This window comes from Meleagris gallopavo, chromosome 3, assembly GCF_000146605.3.
Source record: "Meleagris gallopavo isolate NT-WF06-2002-E0010 breed Aviagen turkey brand Nicholas breeding stock chromosome 3, Turkey_5.1, whole genome shotgun sequence".
Lineage (NCBI taxonomy): Eukaryota > Metazoa > Chordata > Aves > Galliformes > Phasianidae > Meleagris > Meleagris gallopavo.
This window is the reverse complement of record NC_015013.2, coordinates 13653580-13664229: the sequence shown is the minus strand read 5'-3', so window position 1 is coordinate 13664229 and position 10650 is coordinate 13653580. Positions and strand designations below refer to the sequence as shown.

General features: G+C 38.2%; 1 protein-coding gene across 2 annotated transcripts in view; it reads left to right on the top strand.

Annotated features, from left to right (window-relative positions):
• The window catches only part of MYLK4 (myosin light chain kinase family member 4), an 80748-nt gene that overhangs the window by 17844 nt on the left and 52254 nt on the right, over positions 1-10650 (top strand). Inside the window, exon 1 of one of the 2 annotated variants that reach the window (XM_019613780.2) lies at positions 773-934. The exons of the other annotated variant lie outside the window; for it this stretch is intronic. Within the exon in view, the coding sequence (XP_019469325.1) occupies positions 797-934 (138 nt within the window). The 5' untranslated portion in view covers positions 773-796. Of the gene's footprint in view, positions 1-772; positions 935-10650 lie in introns of those variants that run through there. 2 annotated transcript variants of the gene reach the window in all.

Here is a 10650-nt window from a genome sequence, read left to right as displayed (position 1 = left end):
TTTAATTTTGCCAAGTTTTGGCTGCTTAGGCCAAAATTGTTTTTGCAAAATTTGCATCAAATTGAATTGCTGGGCAAAATTCAGCAGCAGAAGTCTTACTTGTTTCTTGAATTTTTAGGGGAAAGAACTTACACTGATGATACTGAGTCTCACATCCATTTGGCTGAAACAACCCAGCACCTGCATCCATTAGATTGAGGGCTTGGTACTTGGTAGGTGAGCAGATACTGAATATCAGATGGGGAGATGGCTTGTAACTGATCTGTACGTAATTGTGGTTTGGATATGAGAGCAACGTGGATAGACTGTAAGTGCAATAAGAAAAGGAGCTGTAATCAGTAAAGCATTTCAAAGTGACCTTCCTATGCACATGTAGTTTGATACATTCTAGGTGAATGTCATACATTTGTTGTTTGGGTATTTTTTAAATAGACGCTTCTTGCCTATTAAAAAAGGGAAAGTGCGCAATAGATGGTCAGTGGTCTGCACTGCTAACTGTTAAAAGATTGCACTGTTTGCTTTCATTTGAGAAGTTCTGGAATGTCAGAGTAAACCTTTCAAGTCCATGCAATATATATCTCATGTAGATCCCTGCACCTGTTTCATGCTTGTCAGTAGGCCATCACTTCTTTTCCTTATAGGTTCAGGGAATGCGCTGAAGTATGAGATGGGATCCTGCTGTGTCTCCAAGCCTTGTCTAGCTAGGTGGTTCTTATGGAGCTGGGGAGGGTTCTGAGGGCCTGCCAAATTGCATTTGCTAAATCAGGAGACCCAAGTTAATCAGTTGATTAAAAGTATGGATCTACTCCTGCAAAGAAATGTTGCCTGGATTGCAAGTAGTTTCTGCCTCTTGGCTTCTTATTTCTGGCACGCACTGTGGGCTGTGTTAAGCTGTAGAAGAAAGAGAAAGATTCCTGCACCTGGAAATACACAGGTAGTAGATATACTTTTAATAATTAAGATGAATTCCACTGATCAGTATTGATACTGTTAACTGAGTGAATGCTGCTTGTGTTTAAGTGTAGCCAGTTAAACCTGTGTATTCTTTCCTGAAGTGGAAAAAAAAAAAAAAAAAAAAGACTTTTTTCCTTGGAACATGTTCCTTTCTTTTACAAGAACATATCTTGCAGTAGACCTAGACAGCTGTTGATGTGCTTTTCAGGAAAGTGCATCTCTCCCTTACTGTCAAAGTGCTTTGTCTGACCATTAAAACATAATGCATCCTCTAGTGACCTCTGCTGGGTGTTGGATAAGGAATTGCCTAAAATTTACCCTCTTCAGCCACAGTGGGAGTGAGGTTGCCAAACCTTCTTGGTCTCACAGATCTCAAATGTTCCCAGTAAGGCTGCTGCCCATTATTTTCCTCTTTGTAAAGTTATCTTCCTTCAGAACCAGCAGCTAAGCCTTTGGAGGGATTTGTTATTACATCATTAGAAGTTGCAATCATGTTTGTTGTGATTTTCCATGAAGTAATACAGTGCAGTCGTGTTTTAACTCAAGATTTTAGAAGAATTCTTGATAAGAAACATTGCTTGAACAAAGGAAATGTATGAGCTCAGAAAGGCAAAAAAGGAAGGCAATTTATCTAGAGTATTTTCAAGAATGTAGATTGACAGAATTTTTAGGATTTAATTAATAAAAAAATAGTTTACAGCAAATTATTTTTTTCTTAGAATCTCAAAACTGATTTAATGTAAAGGTTTTGCATTCTTAAACATCTGCAAGCTTACACTGCATATTTGTCTGGCAGTGTTAGCCAGAGAACCATGACCTTGTGGGAATTTAATGGAATTTTCCACATGCTTTGTTGAAGAGCTCAAAGGACAGTGATAAAGATAATAACTGAAATATTACTATGCATGTCATCACTCAGTACAACATACTTCAAGAAAGAGAAGAAAGTCTTCTATAGCAAGGGGATTGAAACCAGATGATCTCTAAGGTTCCTTCCAACCTGAGCCATTTTATGATTCCGTTCAATTCTACAAAAGCCAAGAAGTTGTGTAGAATTCTTTCTATAATCTTCTATGATAAGAAATTAATTACGTGAATGTTCTCTAATCTCTCAGAAACAAATGTTCTTTCAGAAATCTGGACTGATGTTTTTCTAAGTAAAAGACAAAGAAAGCAACTAAAGACTTTATTTAAAGTTTTTGATGCTGTTTCCATTTATATGAATTCTGCTCTATGGCATATAGATGCATGAAGAAATAGAAAGGAAAAAACTAAGGGGACACTCAGAAAATAATAACTTGTTATTAATTGCTTTGTTAAAGTCTCAGTTACTCAATGATGATTTGTTTTTCAAACATTTACTCCCTTCCAACTCTGAGGATTCTGATTCGATGATCTTTCATCCCTCTAATAGAAGATGGAGAACTAGCTTTTCAATACCAGTCAAGAGAAATGCTGCTTTGACAAATTTAAAAATCAGTCACATTCAGTTACTAAGCCATTCATAGCATACAGTTATGTATTTTATGCAAGATATTCGGACTGGAGCGGTGAAGGGAGGAGAAACATTTAGTGAACATGTCAAAACCATACTAGCACCTTGTTGGTTATAGAAACTGGCTTTTGTAGATTAACTGGCAAAGAAAATAATGAAGTCTGTGGTTGGTGACATACATTTTATCTCTGGTGCAGTCTTGAGTTATCATTTCACTTGCAGATGAGCTTGAAAAAAGATTCCCTTTAAATGTAACTCAGTAAAATTTTCCATATTTTCTTGTGTGAAGTGTGGAATGTAAGAAAAAAGCATCTTAATTCATCCCACAGTTACATGTTCAGTGCGCTTCTACTGCCTTGTTACTACTGCATAGGTTGCTCTGAAAGTAAAGTCTCCATTTTATTTCCATGGAAGGTATAACAGATACAAAGAACACAATAGCACTATTTGATAGAGCAAATTCTCAGATACAAAACGCTATTTTTCGAGACAGTCACCACCATTAACTCTGTATTTTTGCCAGCGATGAATAAGAGTCTGCATGCCACACTTGTAAAAATCTGCACCAATGGGAGTGACCCACTGTTTTACAGCAGCTATACCAGCATCATTTCTAGGAAAATATTGCCCATGCAGTCCATCTATCATTGATTTGGACTTTGACTTGGATAGATGGAACTCAGAAGGCACCAAATCTGAACTTACAGTGGGCGTGGTAAGACCTCCTTCAGCAAAGCCTTTGACACCATCTCCCACAGTATTCCAGAGAAGCTGGCAGCCCTTGGCTTGGACAGGTGCAGTCTTTGCTGAGAAAAGAACTAGCTGGAGGGTTGGGTCCAGAAAGTGGTAGTGAATGGAGCTAAATCCAGCTGTTGACTGGTCATGAGTGGTGTTCTTTAGAGGCCACACCTGGGGCATGTCCAATATCTTTACTGATGACCTGGATGAGCGGCTTGAATGTACTCTCAGTAAGTGTTAGTCACCTGGGAGAAGAGGTCAACCCTCACCTTGTCATAATCTCCCTTCAGGTAGCTGCAACTACAGTAACTAACAATAGAACTAGAGAGAATGGCCTCAAGTTGCACCAGGGGAGATTCAGGTTGAATGTTAGGAAAAATTTCTTCTTTGAAAGAGAAGTTAGGCACTAGAATGGGCTGCCTGTGGAAGTGGTTGAATCACTGTCCCTGGAGGTGTTAAAGAAACATTTAGATGTTGTACTAAGGAACATGGTTTAGTGTGGAAATTGGTGCTGTGTTGGACTGGGTAATCTTGGAGGTTTTTTCCTCCTGGTGATTCTGTGAATCTATGACAGTCCAGCCAGGATTGGCAATGTGCTCCAACATTGCCACCATTGTTTCCAATGCATTGAAGCTGGTATTCAACTCCATAGACAGTTCCCTGGTCATAATCTGTGTATTTGTCACTGAGTTGTTGATGGAGATGCTCTTCATTTCATGGTATGACACCTGTATGTGGCTGTCCGAAATATGACGTCTTTCACATTACCACTGCTGAAATACACCATGCATCCATCACCTCACTCTGCTCACATCCGCTGTTTGGTTTCCATAAATGTTCAGCAAGCATTGATGAATGTCAATGTGTGCAATTTTTTCTGTGTGGAGGAATTCTGTTACATACCTTTGCTTTGTATGCATTTCCATCTCAGATGTAATTTTGCCCCCTGCTGCCCTCTGTCACATGGCAACAAAACATAATGGAATATTGGTGGGAAGGTTCAACCTCTACTGCCATACCACCACCATCTGCCTCTGATCTTGTAGGCCAGCAAAATAAAATAGGAGGCACTGTTTTCAGAGCAGCCATTGTATTTTCCAGTTTTTAAGACCTAGTGTATTAATTGGTATTTCTTAGCAGGAGGACTATATCCATTGCATTTTGAATGAAAAAGATTTTTAAATACTGTATGTTAAGACTATTAAAAATTGCTTTCTAGTCCTTATTTGTGCTAAGGCATTCTTTTCCTACATTTTTCCATAATTTGGTGACTGTCAGAACTCCATCAATTTTGTTGCAGACATTATGAATCCACTTTTGAAATTCAGAGTGGTAGCATCTGTCGAACATCTGTCTTTTGATTGCTTCACATCTTATCTTACATTTGTTCTTTTGAGTTATAGGTCCATACAAGGTGCAAAGTTCCCAAGATATCTCCTAAGCCCTCATGCATAGAAAGGTGACATGGGCTCAGAAGTATTCCAAAAGCAGGGCAAGCTTCCTTGCCTGAGACTGTCAGTAGAGCTGTACTCATGCAGGGACTCCTGGATAATCCTAGGCTTTGGGAGGAAATGAGCCAACAGCATGCTGAGATCAAGACTGCTGTGTCATCTCAGGACCCCAAGCAGACTTATCCTTCCCCTTCTCTTTCTAGAGAAGAATTGTTGTCATCTGCAAGATAACCAACCCAAGGCTCCCTTGTTCCTCTGCATGTTGATACGTTTCTTATGGTTTTTGGACCTGTGAAGACATGTTGGTGTGATCAGAAAGGCTGGTGATCTCTAGTAGAGGTTGTATTTAAGAATGGTACTAGGATCTAAGAACGTCTACGAGAATCTTGCTCACTTCTCTGTGCTTCGGGAGAAAATGTGAGTTTGGCTTCCTAAGGGATTCTGATGGAAAGGTACTACCATGATGCTTCTTCCTTAAAGCAAAGTTAATTGAGAAAGGAAAATTAGAGCTATAACAAATAATTTTTAGCGGATGCATTTTCTTTCTACATGTCATACTCCATCAGAAGCAGTTAACCATACTTTTGTTAAGCGTTCAACCAGCAAAGAAATGAGGTCTGCATTAAAGTCATTTATCCTATCCTATGAATACAATACTATCGACCTCTTGAAGACTGTGGATCTTACTGGTCTTGTGCCTATTGGTAGCTGTACTCTTGGACTTTTTTTCCAAGTGCCAGGTCACATGCAGCTTAAAGGAGTCTGAAAGAGAGATCTCTGAACAAGTTAGATGTTTGTCACGATGCTGTCACATCCCTGACACATCATTTTGCCAGATAGATAACAGCTGTGACCGAAAGTAGACATCCGCCTTGTGTCCAGTTCTTTGTCTTGTCTCTGATAGGCCCATTATTCAGTTACTAAGCACTCAGTTTCCACAAAGATTATAAAGCAGTGCTGGAAGACATGATGTGCAGAAGAATAAACTTTAAAATAGCTGTTGTTTCCCTCCTTAGTTTTGCTTTTTGTAGCTGCTTAGTGGTCTGTAAAGAGCCTTTTATACTTACTGTATGTGTTATGAGCAAACAGAGGCCCTAATTGAAATTATGTGAGGCACTGTACAGATAGGACCTACTTTGAAGGATTCATTCTCTGAACAGCTGGATCAGGGATTAGTAAAAATGAAAAACAGACACAGAGTTGCTCGTCAGGTCATGCCCTCAGTCAGTGTCAGAGACATCTGTAATATGGAAATGAAATTGCTGACTGTCTAGTATCCCCCTTACATAACTATATGCTGAGATCTGCAGGGAGGCATGCCTCAGAACCCTCAGCCTGCTGGATCCCAGCCATTTCATGAATGCTTATTACTCTGCAAAGTTCCTTCGTGCTATTTGATCCAGAATCTCAAATTTCAGAAATCTGCAGCAGCTTCCTAGATGTTTTCATTATTTTTGGATGTTCATTTACAACTTACTCCTTCCTCTTCGAGATCATTCTCCTTGGTTTTTGTTTAGATGGTGAGTACTGTGGTGAGAGGTTTATTTGTGGCTATTAAAACATGACAAACAGATCAGTTTTGATACATCACAGGCATAGATGCTTATTTTAGTGTAAAAAATAATTAATCTTGGCTGGTTAGAAATATATCTCCTTCCCTTTAAAACTTATTTTTACTCTTGGATGCATGGCTTAACATAGACTTCTTTCAACCTTGACCATTCAAAGGTGTCTCATTACGGGTTACCTAGCCAGCCAATTTGTAATACACACTGAGATGGAGGGAGATAAATCCAGACCATCCCTGTGACCTTTATCTTCTGGCACTCTTGTGCAATGTCTAGTGGACATGTTGAGAAGTCACAGTGCAATAAAAATGACTTTCCAGTGCTGAGTACAGCATGATCATTCCAAACAAGGGCCTTTGCATAAGAGAGGACGCATTTCTGTCATCTCAAAGAGAAACCTCATGTGTAATGAACATTTTGATGAGCTGGGGATCTTCATTTTTCCCCTTACATGGACAATCCAACGTAGATCCTCATGTTTTTTTCTTACATGTGTACTGAAAATATTTGTTTTTCACACAATTCTCTTAGTTGCTTGTATAGAAAAAGTAACTGTTAGGTACACGTTGAACAGAATATAAAGATTTTAAAAGGTATTTTAGTCAAATGCATTTAAGTGCTTGATTGGCATTTACAAGTGAAATTCCTGGGAGGAATGACAATGGTGTTTTCTAATATGTCCTTATGCTAAAGAAAGCACGCACAATATTGTTGTAATATACATAAAGGAATTTGTGATACTAAAGAGAGGAGAGAGTTTAGTTCTCTATCTTTGGGGCTAACTAAGACATACTGGTACACAAGATCTCCCTACTTCATGCCTGGACTAATCAGTGATTGAGCAGATACATGGATAGACAGGTTTAATTTCAGCTATGACTCTATCTAGTAATGAGCCTGTTTATTTGACCTCATATCTGAAATAGTGACTATAGTTGAAGATGGTAGAAGAAAATTACAGCCTTTTATCTTAACTATTGGCATTGAGACAACAAGGTGCAGGATAATTTTCTGTTGACCTTTGATGATACCAGAGCTCTTAATATCATCATTACATATTAAAGCAGATGTTCACCAAGTGAAGTGTTGCTTTTGCCAAGCCAAATATTTTCCTCCCTTTTTCTGAAATTCATGGTGTTTCATGTTTGGCAGTTCTGAATGTGGAAAAACTGCCAAAACCATCTTGCTCTTACTTATTTTAGACCATTCTACAGATAATCAAGGTTTCTTATTTATGCCTACGCTATACATTTTTTTTTCAGTTCCACATTAACAGGGAATTATTACAGTTTTGTAATAAGAGAAATAAACAGAATGGAAATACAGCTTGCTGGTGAGGGCATCTTACAAGCTGGAGGGTCTGAAGTCCATATAGAACCGCTAATATAGAAGAATAACCAAAATCCATGCAATTAGGGCAAATGAATCAGACAAAACTATTAGCACTGTTAGCTTAAGTTTCTATAAAGAGGTACTTTTACCCTAGTAACGTATAATCTTCTAAGCTGTTCTACTTTCAAGGCAATATTCTAGCCTAAAAAGCAGAAGATCTGTTTCCTTCTAGCACTACATCTGCAGTCACTATCTTGAAACTCTGCTGTCTAAAAACTTCATTTTTAGTTATAGAAAAAAACACTGCTAAAATGGAGACATACAGAAAAGTATGGATATATGCAAACACTTAAGTTACCTTTGAAGGTATTTTCTCTTCATTGTCCTGCTTCCACATGGTGGAAGTGAAGTGCATACATACAACTACTGCCTCTCCTGTCACATGTTACTATGTTCGTTAAGCACAGTACTTGCAGCCCTCTCCTTGCTGTAAGGAGAACACCTTGTACACAAGACAGTACATAACAAAATACTTATTAAAATTCTTTATAATAAAATTCTACAACAAATATAAATCATACATTCAACTGTAAGTCACTCAAATTTAAAACTTGTTTGCTTCTGTCAGGCAGAACAACCCTGAATGACTTGGTTAGGAATTCACGGTTAGAATTCTTAACAAGTCCAGTGGATTTTATTTAATGATCTTCTTAAAGAATCCGGATGAAATATTTTCTGCCTAACAGTAATTGCCAGCAGAGTGATTCAAAATATTTGTGAGGGCCAGTGTGGGATTTGTAAAGAAGATTCGTGTGATGCCTGCTTGCACTATTCCTGGCCTACTTGGTCTCCCTGCTTCATTAGTGTTTATTTCATGCATGGTTAGGTAGTTCAGGAGGCCAGCTTAGAATGCACATTTGTTCTTTAATTTCCTCCTCGGGAAACACAAAGCTTTATTGCATCAGAGTTTACTTATGCACCGTGTGAATGAATGACAGTCATCACATCGGAGAGCTTACATTGTAAACAGGCAGGCCACTATGGAGCTAAAAGAGAAGCAGGGGCAAAGGGAAAAAACATCCAAGGTCACCCAGCAGATAACTGACACAAGTAGGGCTATCAGCCAACCTTTCTGACTTCCAGGCCAAGACTTGAAGCATACTGCTATTGCTGCATGACTCTCTTGTAGTGAAAGAAATGTCTTCCTCATCACACTTGTTTCTTATATCTGGGAACCTATTCTCTCACAGATGTTGTATGAAACCCTTTGTGTTTTTAATCTACCATTTGACAAGTATGTGGGAGATATTTTTTTTCTCCCTCCAAATTCTTCAGTCATCTCCATTTCAGCATCATGTGACTGTGGTAGAGAAAACTGGCTTCTTACCTACCTCTAGGTTCCAAAATCAGAGGAATGCTTAATTGGAAGAATATGAGTTGGCAATAATGATTTGAGTTGTATTTCCAGATCTGCCAAGCCTCCCTGAGTTCCCAGGATCTCCTGCATCTGGAATTATATGCTTAACATAAGCAGAGTCTGGCACTGTGAATGGTTTCCCAAAGTCTTCAGCAGTCACCAAAGAAAAAATAGACTCTTTAAAGTTAAAATGTATATATATCATTTACATTTGACTTTAGAAAGTTAATTATGCAGTTCAGCTTAGAAATCATGATAATTTATAGTAATTAAGCAATACATGGAAGGTTAAGAAGAAAAGAAGTGCATATCTGTAGTGTTATATAGAAGTTTTATCAGCATAGAGTTGGAACGAGACTTTACATTTGAGTTTCAAGTGAAACGCTGAAGTTTATGCCAACAAAACATTTCACAGGGAAAAGAGTTAATATAGATTTGGAGTATCTGTCGACTCACTGTTCAATATGTGTTCTGATTTTTTTCTTGTCAGCTTATAAAGGCATGCTTCCTTCAGTCTTTGTGGTATTTCACTGTCGTCCCAAAGAGTCATTAGTTATCTAAGAATGAGATGAAGCTAAAAGGTAGGCTTTTGAACTACATCAGGTATTTAAAGGACCGCTATCTGTCAGTGAATTATAATTGCAAACAAGCAAGTACTGTTTGTTCCAGTGGAAAGCTGAGATGTTTTACCTTCCTGTGGGCTAAATTCACATGCTAGAGGATATGGCCAGAGATGCTTCAGCATGTGGGTGGTCCTGGACTAAACATTATTGACAGTGATGAAATAATCACAGTGATCACATGCTTAAAGTTAAGCATGTGCTGAAATACTTTGTTAAATTGGGGCTTTTAGATGTTATTAATAACATATGTATTTATTTGCAATGATGTTGTGAGTAAGATCCCCAGTCCCACATACATCTAATGAAAACACAATTATTCTTTCAAGGACATCATATTCCATGTGGGAATAAAAATGAAAGGAGAACAACACAATGAAGCAATAAAGTTACCGTGGTTACTGTGCTTGTAACTTGTCATTGTCAATATCCTTTGCTTAACCATATAGTACTTCAATCATATTAGAGATTTTTTTAAAGCTTCATTCTTTAGAGTTTAGTTTTTGTTGGGATTTGGCTGTATCATGGCTTCTATGAACAACCTTCCGTTGGTGATTCCTTGGAATAAGTTAAAATAAATAAGAGTAAAGGAAAAGCTGAAAGGTAAATAGGAAGAAAGAAGAAAAGCTGACTCTTTAAAATTTCTTTTTAAATTGTGGGGGACCTGGATTGCCTCTCTTTTGCAGAAGTTCTCCATTTAGATCAAACCAAGCCAGACTCCTTTGGAGCTATTCTTGTTGACAGAAGCCAAGAATTGGTCTGGTGTGTTTCCATTAGCAGGAAATAAAGAAACCTGTGTGTGGACAATTCCCTTTCCTCACCAAACACTTGAGCTCGTTTCCCTTCTTTCATTTCCAGTATTCTCGTTTTTATTTTCCCTGAATGTTACGCAGGATCTCTGTTTTGTGAACACCAGGTCTGTGTGTGGATGTGCGTATCAGCGGGATTCCTTACAATATGGGAGACAGGAACTTGGACATTTGTCTCTTCTACCTGAGTATCAGTTTAAAGTCCGTAATGTATATAGCATATATACTCTACTACCTGTTTGAATGGCTGTGCTAGGAACTATCTG